The 26,899-nt window shown below is 33.3% G+C and overlaps 4 protein-coding genes across 6 annotated transcripts in view; 1 reads left to right on the forward strand and 3 right to left on the reverse strand.

The window, feature by feature from the left end:
* Positions 1-986: 986 nt before the first annotated feature.
* On the reverse strand, positions 987-9,760 carry Rassf (Ras association family member). The gene is made up of 10 exons (XM_076318443.1): positions 9,571-9,760; positions 8,936-9,030; positions 8,619-8,749; positions 8,484-8,559; positions 8,268-8,408; positions 8,023-8,196; positions 7,422-7,919; positions 7,066-7,348; positions 6,765-6,984; positions 987-6,679 (listed from the first exon to the last, which is right to left on the reverse strand). Exons 1-10 carry the CDS (start codon positions 9,608-9,610, stop codon positions 6,619-6,621), a joined length of 1,719 nt encoding a protein of 572 aa, XP_076174558.1. The 5' UTR covers positions 9,611-9,760; the 3' UTR covers positions 987-6,618.
* Positions 9,761-10,267: 507 nt separating this feature from the next.
* Ndc1 (Nuclear division cycle 1) lies at positions 10,268-12,399 on the forward strand. Its single transcript, XM_076318594.1, has one exon. It carries the CDS (start codon positions 10,448-10,450, stop codon positions 12,170-12,172), a length of 1,725 nt encoding a protein of 574 aa, XP_076174709.1. The 5' UTR covers positions 10,268-10,447; the 3' UTR covers positions 12,173-12,399.
* Positions 12,400-12,480: 81 nt separating this feature from the next.
* Positions 12,481-15,594, reverse strand: LOC143150369 (WD repeat-containing protein 36). Its single transcript, XM_076318593.1, has 3 exons — positions 13,966-15,594; positions 13,477-13,754; positions 12,481-13,372 (listed from the first exon to the last, which is right to left on the reverse strand). The coding sequence occupies exons 1-3, from the start codon at positions 15,497-15,499 to the stop codon at positions 12,518-12,520; spliced, it is 2,667 nt and encodes an 888-aa protein (XP_076174708.1). The 5' UTR covers positions 15,500-15,594; the 3' UTR covers positions 12,481-12,517.
* A 349-nt stretch (positions 15,595-15,943) lies between these two features.
* The window catches only part of LOC143150016 (nuclear receptor subfamily 2 group E member 1), a 33,876-nt gene continuing 22,920 nt past the window's right edge, over positions 15,944-26,899 (reverse strand). Inside the window, exons 4-9 of one of the 3 annotated variants that reach the window (XM_076318000.1) lie at positions 22,459-22,579; positions 21,473-21,683; positions 19,823-19,942; positions 19,230-19,472; positions 18,861-18,942; positions 15,944-17,665 (exon numbers count right to left, since the gene is read on the reverse strand). In XM_076318000.1, the coding sequence (XP_076174115.1) occupies positions 17,427-17,665; positions 18,861-18,942; positions 19,230-19,472; positions 19,823-19,942; positions 21,473-21,683; positions 22,459-22,579 (1,016 nt within the window). In that variant the 3' untranslated portion in view covers positions 15,944-17,426. Of the gene's footprint in view, positions 17,666-18,860; positions 18,943-19,229; positions 19,473-19,822; positions 19,943-21,472; positions 21,684-22,458; positions 22,583-26,899 lie in introns of all 3 variants that reach the window. The other 2 variants (XM_076317999.1, XM_076318001.1) reach the window with 2 other exon arrangements.

Below are 26,899 nucleotides of genomic sequence, written 5' to 3' on the forward strand. Positions count from 1 at the left end.
ATAAGAGAAAGCCTAAGTTACTAATTGTAAGCAGTATGTCGCGTTTCGTGTTACATTGAAAATCCGCGGGAAACGAGATTGTTGCGTGCGCGCGCGTGTGTGTACGTATGCATGAACGCGTGTTGTTGTTGAATCTGGTATCAACGATGCCAAAGATGTAAGTCATGTAATAAAGTTGTGGCTAAGGTATTATAGTAATGTCAATGATAACGATGAACAACGGTGATAATCGTTGTTGCTGTCTTGTAACGTTTAATGTATATCAGTGTCGTGCAAACAAAAAAAAAAAAACAAAAATGAGCGGCTGAGCTCCTCGGTGTTGTGGGTATACATACTCGTTCCTAGCAACTCGTATGACAATTACTACTCGATACTACTCATAACATTGCATTGATCTACTTTACTCTACGTACTTCAAAGATAAATAAATACATTCTGTCCAATCTCAACGGTGGAGCGTTTCGTTTTTACACGCCCTGTATATGCGACATCCCCGATTCCTTTCTCTCGAAATCAACATTATTTAACAGAACGACTGAAAAAAAAAATACTTTCCATTTATACTCGTAATTTTGTCGTGCCACCTTCACAAATTAAATCCGAAAAGGTAAGTGTATCTATGTAATTTTGTAATTAGCTACGTCATTCTGTTCTTTAACATACAGCAGACGATCGATATATTTTTAAATATCTTTAGAAACTTCTGTAAGTGAAATTAAAAGAAAAATAAAAGAATATAAGTAATAATACAAATGTAATGTAAATATGAAATGTTTCTTTTTGTTTCTTCACTTAAAATTCTTTTACTATTACAGTAAAGATAATAGTAAATTAAAATAAAAATAAGTATTTTTAAATGAGAGACAGCTTGAGACAGTTCTACTTTAAGAATAATAAAACACGGACATGATTTTGTACAATTCAAAAATTACACCACCTAACACGTTACTTCTCACCAAGGGGATGCTATCCAATAAAAAGATTAATGCAAAAGAAGCAATCACTTTATTATTTTCTCAACGACTTTATACAAATTTCCGATGTGTTCGTATATTTTACAATTTCACATTTATATGCAATATTTCGGACTGTGCAGTTTCAACGTACCTCCCCGATACACTTCGATACATCAAGCATCGCCTATTCTAGCGAACATTTTCGCTCCGGTATGTCACGGTACGGAATATTTTAAATCTATTTAATTTCTGATCAAATGCTTCCATATTTATTGTACACACACTCTGTTCCCTTCGTTCATTTTGTCTACACACCCCGTTTCGTCGAATCACTTCCTTCCGGGAAACTCAGAGACAAGTGTTGTTATCGATCATAATGCGTTCTTACGAAATATCGATTACGATTTTTCCCTAATAGCTAGCAGAAGCTGCCTTAAAAACTATGAAGTCTACCGCTCGATGCAACTCTGCAAAAGGACTTCCGATTCTCGAAAGCTTTCGCTAAACACGCAGTGGTCGCGCTTTCGAACGTCTGTTATCATAAAATGGCAAACAAAGCGCGTGCTATTCTATTAAACAATATGTACGGTTAGTTTCGCGTGGCCCAGTCCACGGTCTACTTTCGCTCCTTTTATTATTATTATTTTTTTTTTCATTTTCAGTTCAAATTAATTTCGAGTTACGTCAAAGATTCGTTACGCGTGCGAATTCTATTTCGCGTTGCGATTCGTGCATCCGGTCAGATGTACGCGAAGAATATTTTTCGAGAGGCTGCTATAAAAAATTAAACAATATTTTCAGCTCAGTGTTTCGAAAAGGATTGATGCAGAGTTCAGTCACGAAATTTACAATTATTTCACGACTACAAACCGATGAAAAAATTCCAACAAACACGGGTACTAACATCGTTTGATATTAAGATGCACTTTGAGTTGCATACATGAATTATAAAAGAGGTTGCGAAACTTATATAGAAAATAAAGTAAATGTGATGTGACCCTTTTATCGTCGTTAATTAGTTACAAAATAAATAAAAAAATAATCCATTACTGTCCAACCTTAACGTATAAGGTGTACAATAAAGTCTAACTAGAGAGCAAGTAGTTTCGTTCCACTTATGGTCAGACATCGAGCTTACCTTGACAGACTCAACTTTCTTTACCCCTTTGGCTTTTCTAGACGATGACAAATGATCTATCGTGCAATCTATGGTAGATAAATTTTTCTCAGATTTTCACAGTTAATATTAACATGACAATATCTATATTACAAAATTTGTTCAATAAACTCAAATAAAAGACCCTCTGAGTAATTTGACTGTTTTCTCAGCAAATTATCAATTTTTTATCCGAATATCATTTTTCATGGTTTAGTAATAACTTTATAGTAGCTATCTAGTGCCAAACATTTAAAACAAGAAAATGAATCTCCGTAAAACCATCCAAAACGAAAAGTAACATCCACTGTACGAAAAGAAAAATATTATTGGATGTTTCGATATGCAGAAATAATCATGATTATTCAAATTACGAAAATTCGTAATATTCATGACTGAACAATAAAATACACTCCACTCTGTAACATCACAATATTTAATGGACGTAGCAAGAGTCATTTTTTTTTTTTACGTCTTTTCTCTTGGCAATTGCAAAAGAATCCCTAATAAAGCAATTCGATAAACTTTAACAACACGGATAATATCTGTACAAAATACCCGAATCGCAAACGCTCTCGCGGCATCCTACCTATTCTGTGTTTGACTATTCGAGAACTGTGACTAGCTTAAAATTATGATTACACGAACGTTATCTATTGTCGTAAACAATGGTCACAATTAACCTGCACCTTTGCGCTTCTTTCGCTGTACAACTCTTTCGCGTGAAAAAAGAACAATTTACGCTGTAAGCGATATTAAGTGTGTGACTGTACAATCGTAATTGTGCATAAGTACTTCCAGTTGTCTGGACCACGTCTACGCACGAAAGTTAGAAGTCTTTCAGTTACATAACAGCTGCTAATAGAAATTCTATGATGTACAAAATGTCTCGATCCAAGGGTTGTGTAAAGTAGTCACTGAACGACGAGAGATACGAGAATATGTGACAAAAATTTTCTTCCTTATTTTTACGTCGAATTTGCTTTGATGGAAAAAACGTTTTATTTTTTTCAAAGTAATTTCAATGTGTTTTTTTAATCTTCAACTATTATAATAGGATCGAATTCAATTAAAAGCAGAAAATCTCTGCTAGGACTTATGAATCGTACGAGACACGACTCCTGTTTTCATATTGTACCAGATTATGTCTTTGTCTAAGAGAAAGGGAGAGAGAGAGAGGGAGTGGTAAGGACAACTAAACGGAGTGGTGGGGATAGCCATTCAGTGGCCTTAAGCGGCCAACTTATTTCGATCCGACTACCATACTAGCAAATACTCTATTGATTTTGTGACATACGTGCACGCACGTTTTATATTATTCATACAAAACGAAGAAAATATTAAACTGATTTCCAGGAATTAATCTAGTATAGATATTTACAGCAAGTCGTTTATAAAACGATCAATCGTTAGTTTCCCGTATTTCTCACTGTTTAATAACTATTTCATACGACGCTCATCTCGAGACACTTTCGTAAAAAGGATTCTCTAAAAATTCATCAAAAAATACATCAGGATTGTTCGTTCTTGCATGGAATCGGAATGCTAGACAATGCCAACGAAACACTGCATTTTTATCGTTGGACAACTCATGAAACATCCTCGAAAATTCGTTTAAGAACAATCTTAGAAGATTCGTTCGCAATAATATATTTGTAAAATAGCTAGTGTTCAATTAATACACTCACAATAAACAATTTTTACTAGATGCTTTGAATGTAAAATTACTTAACCCTGATGGACCTATTTAATTGGGTTTGTAATTAGTAATTCGATCGTACGATCATATGAATTTGTATTATTTTAATTAAAATTTAATTTTGGGTGATAACATATGAAATATCCACTCGCAGACACTTCTGTAATATTTTCATAGAAATTGATAAACGTACTATTTGCCAACGATATATTCTTTTCTTTTAAATTACAAACCAACTTATATTTCTTTGATGACACAAAAATGATTGCTACATAAACCTTTAAAACAAAGAGCGGTAAAAATTAATTTTAACTTAGTTTGAAAAATTAACGCTTAAAGTATTAATTTTATATTAATTATGTATCAAAAGTCTCGTTCTAAGGGCCTTAATTAATAGAAATTTTTTAATCGCCTATCTTTCTTCATCGTAGTATTTATATATTACAATTATAAAAGTCTGCCCTGTATACTACACTCGTTATATTTATCTCAACTTTTACATCACTTGGATAATTTTCTATCAGATCCTGTTTCTTAACGAAGACGTTCCAAAAACCTAGTTTTTAAAGTTCATAAGATTTAACTCTCGAAATATATTCGAACAAAATTCAAAGTCTTACAAACAATTTTATCAATCAATAATACATCGACCAAACTATTTCGTTAAAAAGATAGAAGTGTCTTTATTTCGATCGAGCTAATGAACATTTCATGTGTTATAACCCAACAGTATAAAATCAGTGAATTACGAAACGCTTAGAAAAACTAGAAAATAGAATACTAAACAAATTACACGACAACAATTTATACTTAATCTAATTCAAAAAGAATTTAAATCGAACTCGTGAGTAATCGTTTATATTATTAATCTAAATTACATCAACGATTCAATTGTAAATCGAAATCCAGGTAAATTTCATAGTAAATTGTAATCTTTCATTATACCTGAAGTATGTTTCAAAATCCATCGTATCGAGATTCCCATTGTAACGAGCGCGATTATGTTACAGCTACGATTAATCGGAGTCGCTAATTACCAATAAAATTGCGAAACGATTACCGTGTAAATGAAATTCATTTTCTAAAATTACATTCGAAAACTGCGAATTATATTAATTTACATTAATCGAAATTACATTTGACTATTCGCGACTCGATTGCGTTAATTGAAATACCTTTCGAAACGAATTCTGGAAACCTGGTCTTTACTTGCATACGTTCATAGCAATCCCTTCTTTACTATTGTACTAAACTACGATGAAACTTTCATTAATAGTCTAGTAACTGTGGCAGTGACAAGTGTCAAAAATTGCTATTGATTAATAACAATCTTTCTAACTATGGATTCGATCGGAGCTGTCCAACTAATGTATCCCAAGGTACAATTGTTTATAGCCATTTTCATCTAGGCAATACATACATATACACAGAGTGAGTGGTGTAAGACTGTCGTTACAAATATTTCAATTTTAACACGACTATATTAAACAAAATCGAAGGAGATGTATAATACATACGTGATTTAGAAACGGTTAAATGACCTCGAGATATGTTGAACTGTGGCCTCGATAAAAGTAAACTTTATTATATTGTCTAGCCAGTGTCATACAACTCACCCTGCCTGTGTCACAATATATACATATACATATATTTTTAAAACGTTACGTCCTCTCTAATATTTCCATTTTAAATTCAACAATTTCATCGTTAAAATTCTATTTCCATTAATCATTTAATATACAATATTTTCCTTTTGGCACCTACGTGAAAACAAAATTTAGAAGAACACGGTCCTCACGAGGTGGTTAAGTTGGACAGCATTACAATTGTATTAATAATTGTAAATTCTAAACAGCGACAAGTATACTTATAAAAATTCCTCTTCGTTTCAATCGGAAGTCATTATAAATTGACTTAATATTGGTGTCTATCTAATACACAGATATTTCATCGTCTTTCATAAGCTACGACAACAATTTCATTCGTTTTCACTGATCATACAAATAATCGAGATAAAGCATTGTGCAGGTTGGAGGCGAAATTCGTAACTCAATCGGAAGGTAGGTAGTTCCTCGTAGAGAAATGAATCGAATATATGGAACATAAATTTGTCATGAGTGTTCGTTCTTGAAAAAATTAAATTAAAAATTCGCGGCATATGCAACCTGCACATATAGTTGATGAATGTTCAAACCCGATTTTGTTGAAAGGACTACTTCTTAGAGAAGTTATTTTATTCCATATACTTTCGGTTCATTTTATCACGAAAAATGATTCCGTTTGCGATTGTACCACGAATTACGCGCCATCCTGTACATATAACAATTAGCAAATAGCAATTTAGACGACATCATATTAAACAACGGCTTATATGACTGCATGACTCGCGTACAATGCACAGTCGACTTAAAAAATATGTCATTTACATATATAAAATTCTAATTAAATTGCACTGAATGATTCGGTAGTGGCTGCGCATACAGAGTACAGATAAATGCGACAAACGACGCAAAAAATGATTACAACTGGATAATGAAACAAGTCTTTAAACTAGATGTTAGTATGTTATCTCTCGATATACTCAAACGTAAATCAGTATTCTGAGGTTACGCTTGAACTCTCAAATAAGTCATGGATTAAAGATTATGTATCATTATTGCAATACATACCTTGAAAACAATTACGACAGGATATTCTTCATGGCGAATAATTTATAAAAAAAAAAAAAAAAAGAACGATCTTCAAGTGTGGATTAATAGAAAAATAATGATATGGGTATTCAAATATTCGTTAAGTGTACATACTAACTACAGCCGGACCTTTAGCTCTTCCATTCTTTGTCGTATTCTTCGTTGCATCTCTTTATATCTGGAAATTAAAAACACCAGAATTTTAGCACACATTGTATGAATTAATTTGTTAAGAATTACGTACAAATTCGATAGAAACGTACTTTTCCTTCAATACAAGAATTTGACGTTCCTCCTCGTAATGATAACGCTGCAAAATGCCGTGACATTCTGCCAAAGAGAGATTCAAAAATTGTGCGACGTCAGAGCTAATTTCCGGTGTCGACAGTTTATCTACTAAAAAGAGTCGCGCAACATTTTCGTGCGGACCCAACACTACTCGAACTTCCAAAGGATACTCGTCCTCTCTCAATCTTCTTTGTTCTAGAGAAAAACATTATTTATGTAAAATACTAGATAAGAATAATTCTACGTTTTGTAAATAAAATTACCGATTCAACTCACCGCCATTATCACGAACCACGAATAGCGCAAAATTGTCCGGCTTAGCATCGACCTTATACTTGTCTAACATGAGATTAATTACTTCTTGAGTATTTACTAGGCTCGTAATCCAGACGGACATTTGAGATCCATGAGGGGGTGTGAAAAAACTAGTCTCACGATTATAAAAGTGTCCATTAATCGAACAACGACGTCGCAAACGACTACGAGATTGCCGTCGACCTCCAGGACGACGTCTGATAGCAGTAGATCCTTGTTTTCGTCTTAAAACTACACCGTCCAACTAAAATATATTATAAATAAACACATTGAACAAATAACGTATGTACAAATACAGGAATGCAATCATTAAATACCTCTAATCCACTATCGGTGGACATTGTCATGTTATCATCTTCTCTAAACTGAAGAGAATTCACAGAGTCCGTATCGCTATCTGTTCGATGTCTTTGAAGACAATCTGGTCCGGACATCGATCGATTTAATCCTTTCTCTATCCAACTATCGTCGGTACTGATAGTTCTGTTACCAGGTATATTTTTTTCCAAATTATCGAAATATTCTACCCTTCGAAGCGTTCCATTTCGATTTGGTGTTCCATGATAAACAGGTGTATCGGTACTCGAAGAACTACCTATACTGTGCGTTGGTGTACTAGTTACGCTACTGTCATTCCCGCGGTTAACTTGATGATTAGGACTACTCGTTTCTGAATTTTCCCGAGAATCGGACTTGTCGAGACTGGACTGAGACGAAAGCGGTAACGTATCCGAACTGGTTTGCGAACTTATCGATGGCAAATTTTCAGGCATTGTTTGATACAATTTATTACCATCTTCAACTTTTCGTTCAACCTAAAAAATTATAAGTACAAAAAATAAGTATATACATACAAAAATGTATACATAGCAATAGAAAATGTTTAGTAATCATAAATTTAAAAGGTCTGTTCATTACCTGAAGAAGCTCATCTATTTCGTCCCACTCCATGTTTTTAACATCTAATTTCATTGGTAAAGTGAGACTTTTAAGATGATCAGGAGAGGTTGGAACAGATTTTGGTTCAGTTTCTGTATTTTGCTCAGATGTACTCTTCACTGAATTATCCTCTTTATCCTCATCTTCTATACTCTATTATAAAAATTGAAAAGCTATACTAATTTCAAGTAGATATGTATTTTTATGTAAAAGTATGTACAAACATCAGAAACACTGCGCCTGCATGAATTTCTATTCCGAGCTGTAACCACTGTACGCTGATCATCATCTTCTTTTAAATGAATTACTCCTCGAACACCCCAGTAAATTCGAAGTGCTCCTTCTAATATTAATCTTCCATTAACCTGTATTAAAGGAATTATAATTATCTATTTCTTTTGTACTTTCCTAACTACAAATATAATAAAAACTTTATTTACCTCACGACTTCTAAATCCACCACTTTTGCCCTCATAATATTGATTGAAAACTTTCAGTTTTGATTCTAAGTGTGATCTGAACATAACAAAATTTGATTAATATATTAATTTAATAATACTTATTAAACAACATACCTAGGTAATGATGGTCTAGCTTCTTTCTTCCCAAAACTTGTGTGTGATTCAACTCTTGTTCCATGACCAAACAATTGTGGTCCAAAAAGTGCTCCATAGCATGGTACATGACAATATGGTACACCTTTGTGCTATATAATAATATGTAAAGAATACAGATTATATCATTTTGTGATTAACAATTAACAACAGTACATTAAGGGTACATTAACAATATAAGCAAAAAATATATTAAATACATTTTAAAATATATTTCAAACTAATTTAATAATATTATAATATTATAAAAATAATTCGGTGATAAAAGATTATTGCACCTCTGCATGCTGGCCTGGATTTAAACGTTTTCCACATTCCTCACAGCGTAAACATTCTGGATGCCAATCATACCCCAATGATTGTTTACGTTCAGCTAAAGATACATAACTCTTTAAATGTTTTATCAAAATAAATAAAGAGATTTATAATACATTTGTGTAAAGTACATTAATTTTATTTTTAACAATTTATGCATCAATATAAGAAATTTATATACTAAATATAATTTTTTCAAATATTACATTAAATATTTTTAATACAGTTAAATACTGTAAAAGCGCATTACATTATTAATTAAGATTGATATCTAAAATATACAAATAAACTAAAACTTCCACACATATTATTCATCTTTCCTTTAATATTTAAATACTAAAATTGTTAAATTATCAAAACAAAGAATAAACATTGTTTGCATTACTTTTTTAATTATAAAAATAACGGTTTTATTAACAATGAAAAGTTCGACGAATACATGCACAAAATAATCATTGAATAATCTCTATGTTTGAGAAATACTCAAATATTATGACATTCATTCAAATAAAAAACGAATCAATTCGACCTAATGACAGGAAACGGTACTTGTCAAAATTAGTACGCCTTTTTAATATATGCGAAGATTGGGACTGACCGAAATATACTGGTTTCCCACATTTATGGCACTTCCACATGACGACGAGCAATCAACAATTCCATAAAATAACAAAAACTAGTTCTTATAGAGTTTTAATCCATTTTGTTTATACTATTTAAATAGGCGCATTGAAAATGACATGCGGGTTAATTAAGGATGTTACTAGTAAGGCAACCTTCGCTGAATAATGAATAGTTCCTGTTCGGGTTCGAAAACGTATCAAGCACTTGACTTACATTTCTTTACTAAAATCATAGAGCACCAAATAGAAAGGAAACTACGAAAAAAGTGTAGAATGTTTATTCATGGGCATTATCCGTGATAATTAATGTATCATGAAAATTGTCATGACATAGAAATAGAAATTTGTATTTCGAATAATACTAGAAATATTATAGAAAAATATAAACTTATTTTAAAAAATATTTTCATAAAAAAAAATAATGTGAATCCAACAATTATCAAGTACAGTTTTATAAAGCTTTTATACAACATTATTGTTCTACGTAACAAATAATAAAATAACTATAAAAGAATTTAATATTTTGTTTTATTAAAAACAGTAACTTTAATGTATAATATTCCCTAGAATATTCGCTTCATGAAAACAACCTTAATGGCGCGCTTGTTAAATTTAACGGTAAATTTAGAAGTATGCCGGTTTCTTGAAGCACAAAACGTACATTACTTTCATTTTTTGATAACAATGTATTTGTGAAGAGTCAGAATAATAAAGATAAATATCACATTCACGTAAATTTCTGCACTTTTAAAGAACACATCCCAGTATATCAATTTGTTTAAAAGAATTTGAATTATACCGTGCAGAAAATTTCCTCAAGACAGTGAAGGTTATTCAGTGTAACTAAATAAAATGATGCAGACAAATAAAAAGGGATGCAAACAATTATTGATGCAAAGGATGTTTTTAGCTATAATATCCAGCATAGCAGTGCAATTTTTTCTTGTGTCTTGTTTGTTTCTTATCACGAATCTGAATACAAACTATGCATCGTGGTTTCAAAACACATGGACAACGATAACCTCATTTCGAATGTGGAGTTATTTCTGCATTCTTGCTACAGTTACTTTTTTTCAAGGCATTGTTTGTAGCAAAAGTTATTCAAATAATCCACCATATCTGAAAAGCAGATTTGCAAAACTTTATGCAATATTCACATCACAAAATATCTTACTGGGTGCTCTACACATCATTATTGGTGGCCTCCTTGTTTGGTTGCATTTATCAGTTCAAGGAGGGACATACAGCTTTTTAACAACAGAATGTACTGTAGTTTATGGAACGTGTTTAATGGAAGAACATTATTTTTTGTTCTTAAGTGGATTTTGGAGTGGATTCTATTTCTTTTTAAAGATTAGTATCTTCCGTATAAATTACTTAAAGTTTCCAATTATATCCTTGTCAAAATTCTATCGATTTAAGACAGAACTATATACGCTATTACCATCATTAATGGTTAAATGTGTGTGGCCAACTTTATACTACTTAATTGGTTATTATTTTCTGGGCTCCTACTGTCGATCTGTGATATTGTTCCTAGCATCTGCAGAACTAGAAAGCCAACCATTGAATAGCATTCCCAGATTGTTAAATCTCTCATTGATGTTCCACTTGTGGCTGTACCAATTAATTTTCGTATTAGCAATTGACAGCACATATTTGTTATTTAATCTGCATTTGACAGAATGGATTCCTTTTGAATTTAATCAAAGTAATATGTTTAACAATGACGACTCTGGAATAACAATTACTGAAGCATTGTCCATGGATAAAATACCAATAATACAACATTTAGGATATTTGGACTTAGTCACTCTGTCACAAAAAGAAAAGACAAGAAGAAGCATACTATTTACATTGAGTCAACCAGGTGGTCATCCTTATAATTGGAATTGCATTTTAGAAAAGTGTATTGAACATATTAAGAAATTTTCTGATGATCTCAGTGCAGCATGCATTAAAACTCAAGAACCATCATGTGTTTCAACTGCAACTGCAATAACAAAGAATAGTTTATTTCAAAAAGAGTATGTATATCGCATGCGCAATTTAGTAAATGAGGAAATATCAGTGTCTACTCAACAAAGTGTTATAAAAAAAGATATTAACAATGAACTGTTTATTCAAAAATTTATAAAAGAAAAATGGAGCAATTTTCTCATGTATTTGCTTTCTAAACCACTCATTTCTTACATCTTTGGTGAAATAGAAGGTGGCAAAGTGTGTCACATTTTATTCAATGGACAATCAATTGTTTGGGCTGTTGATGCAATCTCTTCCTTATCTGTATTATCAATAAATGAAGATTCCTATGGAATTGCACAGAAGGATTTACCGCTTATAATCAACACTTTACTTATTATGAAACAAGCTCTTGATAAATTACAAAAATCAAATATTATGGTAAAAAAACAAACAGAAGATATATTTGTTACACAAATGTTTCGATCATTATGTGATGCAACAAAGCGAAGTCTTTATAGGACTGTTATACACTTTGAAGCTTATATTGGAGATTTGACACTAGAACCTGCAACAATGGAACAGTTATATCCTTTTCTTACATACAGAGAATAATTTTTGTACTTATATTTATAAACTGTAATGTATATACTGCCATGCTGTAAAATAGTTATAAAGTCTAAAAGACTACTCAGTATCAAAATATATTACAAAAACTATAAAATTATTTTTGTAATTCTTATATTTATGTACATAAATTATATTTGTAGTTAGTTTTTTTACAATCATGATTATAGCTCATTAAATTTAATGTATGAATTTTCATTGAAAAGATAATTATAAGTTTGAAATGTGTAGTGTACTTTCTATATGTGATAACATAGTTAAACTTCAATTTGTAAAATGTTATAATAAATCAGATATTTTAAAGAATAACTCATTTTACTATCTCAAAGTATATTACATTTTTTTCAAAGCTTGTACAACACTAAGATTATAAAACAATTTATCTCTTAATAAAAACCAGTTCCTCAATTGTGCTTCTTGTAATGTATTTAAATAATTTCTTAATGATTCGTTCTCAGTTATTGCTGTTCCATGCCATTTTAAGAATACAGCTAAATAAGCTTGTGCTAATTCAAAGTCAGTTTTCTTTTCCATCACGTAATGTATCATTTTCATAAAACGGAGCAATAGGGTATTCGTCGTGTTTTCATTCGTCGAAAGCGACTGAATTTCAAAATCGATAGAACTTGTGCTCATATATTTCAATTCTTCCATGATATCTTTAAATTCATCGTTTTCAACGCATAATAGAGATTTACCGAAAATAGTAAGATTCTGTATATCGGGATGAGTCACAAACTTCTTGTTTGGTTTCGTATTTTTAATATCTGAGAAATCAAATTTTATTTCTAACGATGGAATAGTTGGTAAGAAGAAAGGGGCACTTTCTGGTGCTTTGGGTGGTTCTTTTGGTTTATTTCTTCTTTTAATGATATCTATGTTGAGTATATTCTGCCATCTTGAATGAGCTAAGCCAGACATTGTAATAAGGTCATTGTCAAGTTGATTTGGAGAAATGTATTCTGGGTTTAGTTCAGTGACTTCATCTTCATCGACATCAATAACTTCTGCTAATGAATTCGATAGACTGATCATTGGAATTGGATCGTCTTTATTTATTGCTTTCAACGAAATATGAGAATAAAGAGTCCGATTTGACCATAAATATATTCCAAGATTACATACATGTGTCGTGGCAAGGAATTCTCCTGTTGGAGAAAAATGTAAAGATGTACATGCTTCTGGGACCTAAAACGTTATTGTAAAATATCAATATTAATATATATATTTTTGTAATTGATTCGTTTGGTTTTTTAGTATTTAAAGTTCAAAAAATGTGTACATAGATATACCTGAAAGATATCTATTAAATTTGAAGAAGGAATATCCCATGTACAGATTGTACAATCCATAGATGCTGTTACAAGCCATCTGGAGTCAGGGTTAAAACATGCATCTGTTACACGTGCTTTGTGTCTTTCAAAACGTCGTACAATTTTTTTTGTATCAAGATCTATTAATATAACACTAAAATCTTCTAATCCTACAGCCACAAGAGAACTTTCGTTATGATACCTTAGCCATTCAATTGGTTCATCCATTGCTATTTTTGCTCTTGGTTCTGTATTTCCTTGAAATTATAATACATAATGATTACATTTACAAAGTTATTAATTCGTGTTGTAAACGAAATTACTTCAGTGGAAGGAACAAATATTGCAATCAACAGATCCTACAAGTTGGAGTAGTGCTAAGTTTTATGAGATATTTTAAAGCAACTACCTAACATTATACTTTATATTAAAGGAAGTTTACATTCCATATAAATTTACTTTTATTACCTCCCATTGGCTTAAAATCCCAAAACTTTATGAAAGCATCTCTTCCAGCAGTAATAACAGTTTGATTTAAAGGATCCACCATTACACCTTTTACAGGACCCTCATGGGCACCTTTATCATTGCCATAACTAGTTCTGTGAAGTCCTGATTGTATATTAAATCTTTCTACGTGACCTGTATTATAACCAATAACAACAAAATTCCCACATTTTGTTAAGCATACAGTGCTTGCTACAACATTATGGTTGCCTTTAAATTTTTTTGGGAATAATTTGTACTCTCCCATTTTTGCTTGATTATAAGACCATGTAGTAACTGTACCCAAACCAGAATGTGTTGCCACAATATTATTCCATTCTTTTTCTCTTGTAGATTCTGAACAGAAGTCAGCTATTGGTGGCATTAACAAGGGATCGTCTACAGCTCTTCCTTTCTTTTTTGCAGCTTTTCTGTTAAACGATGCTCTTCCCAAACTTTTGTTCAACATTTCTGTAATTGTTGAAAATATTCTCAAGGAAGAATCACTTCCAGCTGTTAATATATTACTGCCTTCATTTCCATAAAAACGAATTACAGTAGGTGGTTCTGCATGTGCTTCTCTAATTCTCAAAAGTCTGCCAGCACCATCAGCCAAATCAAATATCCATAGTTTCAAAGAATTATCAGGCGACGATGACACTAACAGTGGTTCATTTGGCAAATATTTTAAACCAGTCACTGCTTTAAAATGTGCTTTATGAAGTTGACTTTCTACTTTACGCTGCTCCAAATTCCAAAATACGATATGACCATCTAAGCTTCCTGTGGCCATAATTGGATGTTCATCTGTACGAAAACTAATAGATATTACAGAACCCCAATCTTGTACCAATTCAAAAAGAGTTTCATCGTATCTTAAATTGTGTAATATAATTCTTCCATCGCTCAAACCTACAGCTGCAACATCTATGGCAGGAGCTTGTTCAAGCACAGTTACCGATGTATTCCAACCATTGAACGTATGAATCGACTTTACAGCTTTCAAATTCCATAATTGTAATTGTCCCTGTTCACTGCCAAATAAAACTTTATTCATATAAGTGTTGGGATGCATCAGAGTTGTTATTTTAAAAAGCTTGTTGCTAAAGTTAAGCTCTAAAACGAGTTCTTCCAATTTAATATCCCACACTTTAACATTGCTATCTTCATCGACTGATATTAAATGTGGACCAAAAGGTAACAGAGCGCATACAGTATGCTCGTGACCTTTGTAGGTATGCTTTAACTCTGTTCCTCTTCGCCAAGCATATATGACATTTTCACATGCTGTATAAATATGATAGGTGTCCGCTGATAAACATGTAATTTCACTTGGATGCGTTCCTGATACACTAAGAAGCGTGAAATGCGTACAGCCGTATGTATGAAACGCATTACCAACGCACGTTACTATAAGATTTTCTTTTCGTCTCTCAATGTATCTTGTCACGAGGGGAATATGATTACTGACATATCCTAATGCGCGATTCCTTAAAAATATTTTGCTATGCACCATTGTCTCGTCTTATTATACATCAAAATTAATGTTTACAAATGAAAAATTAGGTTAGAATACACAATCATGCTTCGAAGATAGCAACTACGGGTGCGTCCATATTGGATAGCATGAACTATATTTTTTAACGAAGGTACTATCGAGTTTTTTATCGATGCAAGCAATGTATCGAAAGGCGGGTATTTTCAAATATATTTTATCCTGCTGTATTTCAATTAATAAATAAAAATAAATAGTCTCGCGATTTTATCTTGCACATAGTAAAGATTTCAAGGTTTTATATAAATTGATGAAACTATTACAAAACGTTTTGTCCTGTATTAACATAATTAGCTCTGTTGGAACTACGATGTTAAATATTTTACCTTATCTTTTATTACAATAACAATTTAACAATGTCTTAAAATATTATTCTGTACTATTATATACACCTTACACGTATTGGAGATGATAGTTATGACAAGAGCTGCATTGTTTAAAAACTAATTTAATGAATGAAATGTCAATTTTGTACACCGACGAGGGATTAAATAGGGAAAGCACCAGTAATACTAAATTTAATTGTAAGTACTGCTTTTTACAATTTCCTTTTGTTTGTCAGTCGTTTCCACGGATTCGTATAAACCATTTTTTCGTTAACATCGTATAAACACAGTATCTATTCTACGAAACAGAAATCCGTTCGTTCACAACTAATATATTGATGTCCGAAGATTGTAAAGAAATATAATAATAAATACTATCTCGTACGAATTGACTAATTGTAATCACTTATTCTTAAATAAAATCACGTATAATACATAACTCCGAAACAATTACACGCAATCATCTACCAGAGATTATAATACAATGTGTAATTGTTGAATTACAATTAACGGATAACATTTAGATAATGTTACCTACAAAAGAAGACAAAAACGATCACGTTGATATCTAAGACATCGATGCAGACAGGTAACATTCTATTGTACGTTTGAAACACATTTAGATAATTTCACATTAAAATATCATAAATTGTAAATAAAACATTTCATCGATTGATATTAATTAATACCGTTAATTGAACATTGATTATCCAAATACTTACGAATGAACAGAATTGATTAATCGATTAATTACAAAAATTACAGTTGCACTCGAATTCGCACTGTTCGTACCGTGTATAATTCCGGGATTTTCATCGATCTTAAAATCTGTTTAAACACAATCGAAATACTTTCTCGATAATTTGTAATGTACAAATAACTTTTGTTTCTTCCTCTTACTTCTCTAATTCAATTTACCATTGATTCCTTCACGAAACATGAATTTACACGAATTTAAAAAAAAAAAAAAAATAGAAAAGAAAAAACGGATCGACAGCGAGAAACGTTCGAATACTCTGATATGCATTGTTTAATATTCCCAATAAATGACGTCGTCCGATAATAAACAGAGATCAAACGGTAGATTATTCTAAACTTCTTTACAAATATTACTCGTACGCGACTTCGTTCAACTAAATAACGTTTTACAGCCTGTCGTTGTGATTTTCAATTTCTCCGAAAATCGCGTACGTATCTATTAAAAAAAAAAAAAAAAAATTAATTTACACGGAACCCTACTGCAAATGATATTTCTAATTAAACGTCACGAATATTCCACCGACGTTATTTAACCAGACACGAACGATCGACGTACGATTGCTATCGCGACCCAAAGGGACAGTAAGAACCACGAAAAACGGGTCGATCACGAAGAGATCAATAATTTTTGTTTCGTACACTTATAGTTTACAGTCTTCAGCTACAGATTTCGAAAACATTTCCCTGTGGAGTCTGAATTCACGAATCAGAGAAGTTTCGAACAGTCGCGGGGGAATTCAACGAAACAACTCTCGCCATTTGTCGATGAGCCACTACAAAGAGGCTCGACAATGTGTTCGTTTTTACATCTGACATATGCTGACCAGCAAACGAGAGATGGGAATCTCGCCGATGGTTTCGTGGAAAAATAAACGCTCGATCGTCTTCGAAGCGACGGATTTCAGGTAACCGACCAGATACATCAGCGTCCCGCTTCTGCCCGGTTGTTGTTGATAACGCGAGGCCGTGTAATCCCCTAAAATGCATTGGGCCTGGTCTTGTAACATTCTGATCGACTCGATGGCCTGCAGACCCTCCGTTTCTGCGGACAAATTTCATTGAAACCCGAACGTTCGGTAATCGCGTAGAAATTTTATGAAAATTCGTTGGGAATCGATCGGGTGGCAGATCTGGGCACTTTCGAAACTATCGTGTCTTCCTTCGTTGGTTATTTCGTTTTAGAATTGGAATCGATTTATTTTACGAAGTTACTTCGAGGAGAGTCAATTTGCGCGCGAAACAATGAAATACTCTTGGAAATAACCGGATAAAAATTTAAATAATAGCTCTCTTTGAATAATGAAAATTATGTAATTGAAATTACGAAATGGTAATTGACTGAAAAGAATGAAATACTCTTGGAAATTAGCGGATAAAAATTGAAATAATAGATCTCTTTAAATAATGAAAATTATGTAATTGAAATTACGAAATGGTGATTGATTGAAAAGAATGAAATACTCTTGGAAATTAGCGGATAAAAATTGAAATAATAGATCTCTTTAAATAATTAAAATGATGTAATTGAAATTACGAAAGCTCTCCTTAAATAATTGAAATTATGAAATGGTAATTATTGAAAAAAAAAGAAGTTTGTGTAGAAAATATTCTTCGTCCATTGTAGATGTTTATAACGTCAAATACGATAGAGTGACGATTTACATAAATTATAAATGTACAGAGTGAGGAACAGAGTCCCGAGAAAATTTTGCTAATATATTGTATAGATAAAAATAAGACAAAAATATTACACGTGTTGTTAAAAAATTATTAACTTTCTATTTGCAAAAGACGAATCAATTTTTAAATAGTCGAATAAATACTTTTTGTTTTGTAAACGATAATATTATTATTTCAAATTTTATTTGAAACACTTGTTATAAATTCGTTACTCGAAGTAAATCAATATTTCGGTTATTTCCAAATTATATTCCGGGAAATAAAAGACGAAAATGTTATCTCTTATTTTTATTTCAAATGAAATTTGCCCAGGTCTGTTGGGTGGTATGCAACGATTTCAAAGAGATCAAATATTAAGAATTCTATGTATTAAAATAAGAAACAACGTTCGTATGTACAGTAATTCCCGCTTTCGAGTGACACTCAAAAATATTATATTTTAGTTTTATTTGCGAATAGTTATCGATTATTACAATCTGATCGATTATATCGAAAGTTGAAAAAAGAAAAAGAAAAATCATAAATAATATTCATCAGAATTGTATAATATGTATCACCTGGAGTGAACAATGCGACCGCTTTCATGCATCCACATTCACCAACATCGGGAGCCAGTTGTCTAAAACGGCATATTATAGACTGAAACATAAATAAACAATACCTTGATCCAACCTCCACGTTCCATTAATTAATTTTTACAAATCCCGAACAACTGAACACGCACGAAGGACAATGAAACGTAGAAATAAGAAACATTGAACGAACAAAATTGTGTCGAGCGAATCGATCGTTATTGAATAAAAATGGGAAAGATTGTTGAAAATGGCGCACAATCAATACCTTTCCGTTAAAATTCCATATCCAAAAAAATTCTCCTCGGTGTTTTACATTATATTCGAACCGTAAGAAACATTTAAATCAATCACCTGAATGGTAATTAAATCTTGATTGGTCGTGGCTTCGTCTTCCGCTAATCTCGCTTGTATTTGTTCGTCTTCCAGTAGCCCGGTAATGTTCCAGGATATGAACCACTGGGCGAGATGAAGTAGAAAAAGTTGCGTCCAAGATCTTTCCAGTAGCAACAATTGATCGTTCTTCGAAAGCGCCAAAAAAGGTGGCAAAGAACGAACCCATTTCACGGCCATGAATAATAATCGAGCTGTTGTCTCCTGAAACGTGAAAAGGAATAGTTTCTCTCAAGTGAAACTTTCCGATCTCGAGTCCACATTAAAGATTATTGTTTTACAAATTAGCAACGCGTGCTCGTTTTCCGTAACAGAGAGAGAGAGAGAGCGAGCGAGAGAGACGGCGAGTAAACGTATCGATCCTATAAACGAAGAAGTGTGGATGTAGGAAGCTGTTTGTACATGTGTCTGACCGTTTGTATGAACTTTGTTCGGCGTTGTTTCTATATTACTTTAACAGTAATTCGAATACTCTCTGAACCATATCCTATCCTACACAAATATTCGATTATGCGATAAATCTTCAAATTGCTGTTTGATACAGTTTGTGTTACCTGTAATAGTTCCCGAATGGGAGTAAGATTTTGTAAAGTTCCCGTCGAATTGTGACTGGTTTCTGTTTGCTCCAGTGAACATTCGGATTCCGGTTGTAGTCGTGCATTCCATGCGAGTTCCTTGTAAATGGGAAATTGAAAATAATTTTTACTTCCGAGAGACGTACAGAACAATTGCAGAAGCATGTGGGAATCAATGTGTTAAACGCGTTTCGTGCGCACTTCGATTTTCAACCGAAAATAATATTCGTTGATTAACGTGTATTGGTATGAAATTTTGACGGAAATCTGCGATTTGAAACTTTGTCGCTTCGTACACTTGCGACGAATAATTCAATATGGTCAGTAGTCCTTTTTCGAATTTTTGAACACAGTCCTTTCGAACAAAAGAGTTTTCTATTACGATATATTTTCTACTACATATTTTCTGTATGTTACTTAAAAGTACATGAAACGGTAAACTATATTTTAAGATAAAATTATCGAGCGTTTGCAATTTCAAATTAACGAGATTCTTTCATAGGGGGTGATTAAATATTGATCAATGTTTTCGAAATTAATTATACGAGCAAGCGTATTTCCGTAGAAAACTAAATAATCCTTGTATAAAATTGAAAAAAATCTTACAAGTGAAATAAGACCACTTTAGAAGTATGTCTCTAAATTTTACGAAACATTTTTGTCTTTCGTTTATAATAGTTTTATTCAGGATAGTCATTTTGTGGAGCAACCTTTGGTACTTAAGATATGCAATTATTGTGTTTTCTGTTACAGATACGAAACAAATATTCAAGACGAAAGTTGAACGATTTCGTAGGTATTTATGCTTCGAAGTAGCAAAGTCATAAATATTGTATTGATTTTACAATATAATAATTCCTTCGGTAATAAAGACATCCTTTAAAGACGTTATCTACGTTCTCTAAACAAACCATGAACAACTCGAAGAAGACTACAAAATTTTAACACTTGCATTTTTTTCCAAAGCACAAATAATCAACACAAAAATAGTAAACACTAAAATCGAATTTCACAACCGATCGCCAACCTTCACAATTAATAATTCGTTTAACTCGTTCGATCACCGTTAAATGTACATTTTTTAAAAGTTACCTCCCATTCTCCTTAACATTTCATTAACTTGTTCAATCGGTCTGAATTAAAAGTATAATCATTTCACGGTTAACGATTAATAAGTTAATCATCTTCGATGATTGCATTCGCAATCGATTATTCCTCTTGTTCGTTAGTCATGATTATTAATTACTCGGTAATCATAATCATTAATTATTGGCTTGATTACATTTTGCCAAACTCTGGCCTCTTTTGGTGAACTGTAGGCAATAACATCGATAATACGTATCGAAAACGACTTCATTATATCGAGGAAGAAAAAAGAAGCTAAGTAAATCAATAAATAAATAAACAAACAACGAAGTAATCAATTTCGTCAAAGATTCTCCCGACTGTTAGTAACTTCCAATTAGTCTGGAAGTGAGCCACAAACGAAAACAGGGAATGCGACGGAACTCGTCCGTGATCGCTCAGTTTCAGTCCATTGTGTGAAAGCGGGCAGGATTTACTGGGTTGCCGTTATAAAGTTTGCAAAGGGGAAACACTGGGTCGAGCAAATTGAACTGAATTACTTACCTGATACTTCTCGGCGGACGTTAGTATCTGAAGAAGGGGTGGTTGCGGTGCAAGGGCGACAGTTGGGGGTGCCGAATAGATGGTCGTGGTCGAAGGAGAATGCGACATGGCTAGTGGTACAGGGGATTGAGAGTCTTCCGGTAGTTTCTGTCCCACCAAACCCACCGACCTAGGATAAGGCGCGAACCTCTGGTCGCACCTGAGCCTCCTTCTAGAGTCATTACGTTTCCATTAATTTTCAAAGTTTACATATCGACCAGGAATCGAAAGAAACATCGTTTTTTTTTTCTCAATTTTGTTAGTACGTGTGCGATGTATTTTGTTCGCGTGACATTTTGACGAAAAGAGAAATTTTCTCGAAAACTTATCTCGAAGAATGGATATTTCAGAATTTGCTCGAGGAAGGTGAACAGGTTGTTTTTGAATTTTTATGAGGGAACGTTGCAACGAATACACGTCGTTCCATTGATAATGAACGAATGATGGTCACTTAGGTGACAATTTTTCTTCATAGTGGATGGAAATAAATAATATCTGACACGAGCAGCGGGAATATTTCAAATAATTACGGTAAATGGGACATTCTGTATGTTGTACATATATTTTGTATAATATATTAGGTTGTTCGGAAAGTCATTTCGTTTTCCAAAATGGAGAATGTACAATTTAATGAAATGTTTATACACTCTAAAGAAATCGTGTTTCATTTTCACGAAAAGAAACGAAATGACTTTTCGAACAACCCGATAATATTTTCTAAAGCGTAATAATACGTAATAGTGAGAATGCGGTATACTCGAAGTGCTTTCTCGATCTTAGTTATCTGATATTTAAACAAGTGTACAAAGAGTGTGATATTAATTAATAGTGTACAAAACGAAGGATGTGACCGATATAATATTGCGTAGGATGAAAGGATATAAATGAAAATCGAATGAAAAATATTCTACGGATGAAATATGTTTTCTAACACGAACGTTACACACCTGTGAGATGATAGTACATAGCTGGAGCAAGACCTTAATCGATCGTTGTGTACAATCGGCGACTGTTTGCACGAGAGCATCGAATGAGGCTTTGGTTTCCTCGGGCCACGTTCATGTTGTACTGCTAAACATCAGTCACGACGAATTTATATTCTCTTTGTGTTAATAATGATTAATACAACATTTTGTTAACAGCAATTATTACAGAATCCTAACGTTTCGATCTGTCCTTCGATGTTGAGGTAGGTACTTTTTACCATACCTCGTATTTTATCGATTACTTTTTACCATTGTGAAATATCCAGACTGATTAATATTTAAAAAATGAATCATCATTAATACTGTAGTAGTAACTGGATACTTGACTCTTCTTAACAGTTAAAGTGTTAAATAAGAGAATTTGGAAATAAACGAGTAAGAAATATTATTAATATTTCCATTTAGTTTTGGAATTGATATTCAAAGCATTAAATTGAAAAAATCAGCTTTCGATTTTGTACGAAATCAGATCTTTTGATTGTTACACGCTTGGCAAAATTCGATGTTTGAGATACTTTCCACGATATAATCAGAAATGATCTCTTAATGGCGGGGAACCATCTTCAATGGCACTATTGATACCACCCCAACGCTTATAGGGGGAGCAAAGAAGCTCTTGCAGGATTGAATACAAGATTGTAGGTTTCCCAGAATACATAAATCATAATTAGCTAAATTACGTGTCAAAAAAAAGATGAATCGTTCGACACGATCGACGAGCTTACAAAAATATCGTTAATGATCTTTCATCGTTATCGTTCATTTCCTCCAATTAAATATTTTCTAAAATTATCATTTCACAAAGTGGCGTGATCTTTTTCACTCAGAAATTTTTCAATTATTTCAGACCGGTATTAAGAAAATTCAGCTTCGATAGAATCTTAGCTACAGTATAATACTCAAGGGATAGAAATATTGAATTCTATTAAAAAAGAAAAGTAAAATATATACGTTGCAATCCTAAAAAAATTGATCTTGAGAGGAAAATATAGTATTCAAATCCAAGAAAAATATCCAACCGTTCTGTTCACGATCTTCCACCCTTTATAAAGAATTTTAAACAAAGTACAAATAGAGAAAAGTTACATTTATGATTTTTTACCAAAGAATCGTCAACGTTACCACAAACGAAAAATTCAAGTTCGCGAAATTACTTCCCTTCGAAAATACACTCTTCGTATTCGAATATATTCGAATTGATTCAACGAACATACAGATTCGTAATTCGCGAATATTGCAAGCTGAAACTAACCGATAAAATAGCGAATAAATTCTCGTGATTAAATTGTCCCCGCGGTGTATCGTAGAAACATTACATTATTACAGCACCGAGAAACGTGTCGATATCGTTTTCAATTATTATTCGATTCGTACAAAGTGATTCGGTCCTCGAAGGGTTTAATAGATTCGTTGATCGCGAAATGTACAAACGTAATTCACCCTCGAAGATTAATCGAGTCGACTCCACAGCCCGATAAATCGACCTCGATATCCTCCGTTCTTCTATTCCGCTCTGGCGCGAAGTCTTCGAAATCAAGTTCCATCGCGTCTTCGAAGCCATTCTCCGCGATTGGCCTAATTTACACAAGAAAACGTTCTCACCGGGCCCGATCGCGGATCAAGCTGTTCCACTCCAGCTCGGAGGGTGGCAATGGAACCAATTCACCCACGACGATCAGGAATCACAAATCATCCCTTAATAGCCCCACGGGCGGCGCTTTCCTATTAATATCACCCACGAACTTAACGGTGGGAGCGAAAAAGTCCGCGCAGGTTGCGCGGAATTGAGTTCGGGGGTGGAGGGGTTGAAACGGCCTGGTTCGAGATGTACGAGCTGTATTTCCCCACTGGTGGGGCGGAATGGCGGCAAGGTAGGTCGGCCAGGAGGTTGCAGGGGGTTGAAATCCACCGGGAGAGAAACGGGAGGGTGAACGTGTGCGGTGGCTAGCCGGGCGTCAGCTTCCACGGGGTCTTGTCGGCAAGACATCGCGAGAGAGGAGCGAGACGAAGAGAGGATCTCGCGTAGACACGGGCATACACGTTGAAATATGTAGAGAGTGTGTGGATGTACCCTGGCAAGGGTCAGACGGAGAGAGAGAGACAGAGAGAAAGAGAATGGAACTGCAACTGGGTGGCAAACACATCATCATTAATGAGGCTGAGCGGATAGCAGCCGTAGATTCCCACGTTCGCACTGGCGTCGCAATATCTGCGTTTCGCCCAGCCTCGCGCTAGCATTGGCGGCGTAAGGATCTCCGTTTGCCGACCTTTGACGACGGGATTGCGTGCGTGCAACGGGGAACGATGCCGGGAAGGAGGTTAGAGTTCAACGGGGAGACCTCGTTTCGTGTTTTCAGAGTAATTAATGCTCGATGGTTGACTTAAACTTCGTTTAAAGTCACTTTTAACGGGGAATCTCGTACGCGTTGGTTAAGGCTTGATCCGCGTTCAGAGGAACGATGTTACGGAGAATTGCGACGAGTCGGTATCGGGGAGTTAATATCGAGGAGTTAATATCGAGGAGTTAATATGGAGGAGTTAATATCGAGGAGTTAATATAATCGATGAGTTAATATCGAGGAGTTAATATAATCGATGAGTTAATATCGAGGAGTTAATATCGAGGAGTTAATATCGAGGAGTTAATATCGAGGAGTTAATATGGAGGAGTTAATATCGAGGAGTTAATATAATCAATGAGTTAATATCGAGGAGTTAATATAGTTAATGAGTTAATATCGAGGAGTTAATATAATCAACGAGTTAATATCGAGGAGTTAATATAATCGACGAGTTAATATCGAGGAGTTAATATAATCAACGAGTTAATATCGAGGAGTTAATGTAATCGACGAGTTAATATCGAGGAGTTAATATACTTGACGAGTTAATATCGAGGAGTTAATATAATCGACGAGTTAATATCGAGGAGTTAATATAATCGATGAGTTAATATAATCAACGAGTTAATATCGAGGAGTTAATATACTTGACGAGTTAATATCGAGGAGTTAATATAATCGACGAGTTAATATCAAGAAGTTCATATAATCGATGAGTTAATATCGAGGAGTTAATACAATCGATGAGTTAATATCGAGGAGTTAATACAATCGATGAGTTAATATAATCCTTTTGCAGGATAATTCAAGGACACAGGAGTTTAGGCTAATGTTGCACACGGATTTTGTTGTTGTTTGAAAGTGTAGCACTTTTTGGGGATGAAGAAGAGTAGCTTGACGCCATACGATATAAATTTATCAATGATAAATACACTTGTAGCGAACGTAAATGATTCTAAATAAAGAGAATAATTGTTTTTTAATTTGAACGATGATACGTGTAAGTATAATATTTATCATCACTGTTATCGCTATCACCACTGCTACCATTGCCACTACTACTATTTATGATGCTATTTATGAAATCACTATCACTATCACTACTGATTTCAACAATCGTATTTATGCTTCTTGGGTTCGGATATTTGTATGTAATGTAACTTAATTGATGCACTATAGTATAATTTAATTTAAAAAGAACCACTTTAAATATTCTGAATTTATTTTGTTCATTATCATAAGTACACATTTCGCATATGTTAATAACAAACGTCTTGTACGAATATTTGTGCAATAATAGGTAGAAATATGAGTATCGATAGACTTTGTAGATGTTTTGGAAGTAGATAGGCCGACGCAATGTTGCTTTCTGTGGATTTATGGCTGGGTAAAGGGTTATATGCATAGGTTCTTAACATAAGCCATGCAGCCTCATGAGCTGAACGATCACCGGTGACTTGCGGACGCTTAATTATTGAGTATCAATGGATATTGTTCAGGAAACTTGTTTAAGAACATCGTAATCTTCGTAGAAAACACTATTTCGGGGTCTACTCGGAGTTTAAATGTTATCTTTATAAAAAACGATAATTCTGCAGATGCTGGTAAAGGCAAACCTGTACACTGTGTACTTCTGCTCGTGTGTTGTATCTTGCTAAATATAATATTCTTATCTAAAGAAACACAATTACTTTCCATCAAAAAATTATACATTTATATATTTACAAATTTTTAAGGTTTAATTTGGTAGATTTAGAAGGTTTAAATTCTAATACAGTAAACATCGATCAATGGAACTCGCATAAACAGAAGCTCAATGGGACTTCGCGTAAACTATTAAAATTACACGTGACTCCGGGGATTACAAATTTGAGAACCTGTATCGATTTAATCAATATCTTTAAACAATTGATTTCGTATTCTTCTCGTTTGATATTTTAAACTAACATTTAGCCTCGTTAACTCTATCTACTTTCGGTGTACTTTAAACAGCACATGTTGTTTCTTCATTTTCAGATTTAAATTGCAGAATGTTCATTAGCGAGGAATGGAACGTTTTG

Source organism: Ptiloglossa arizonensis, chromosome 8 (genome assembly GCF_051014685.1).
Source record: "Ptiloglossa arizonensis isolate GNS036 chromosome 8, iyPtiAriz1_principal, whole genome shotgun sequence".
NCBI lineage: Eukaryota > Metazoa > Arthropoda > Insecta > Hymenoptera > Colletidae > Ptiloglossa > Ptiloglossa arizonensis.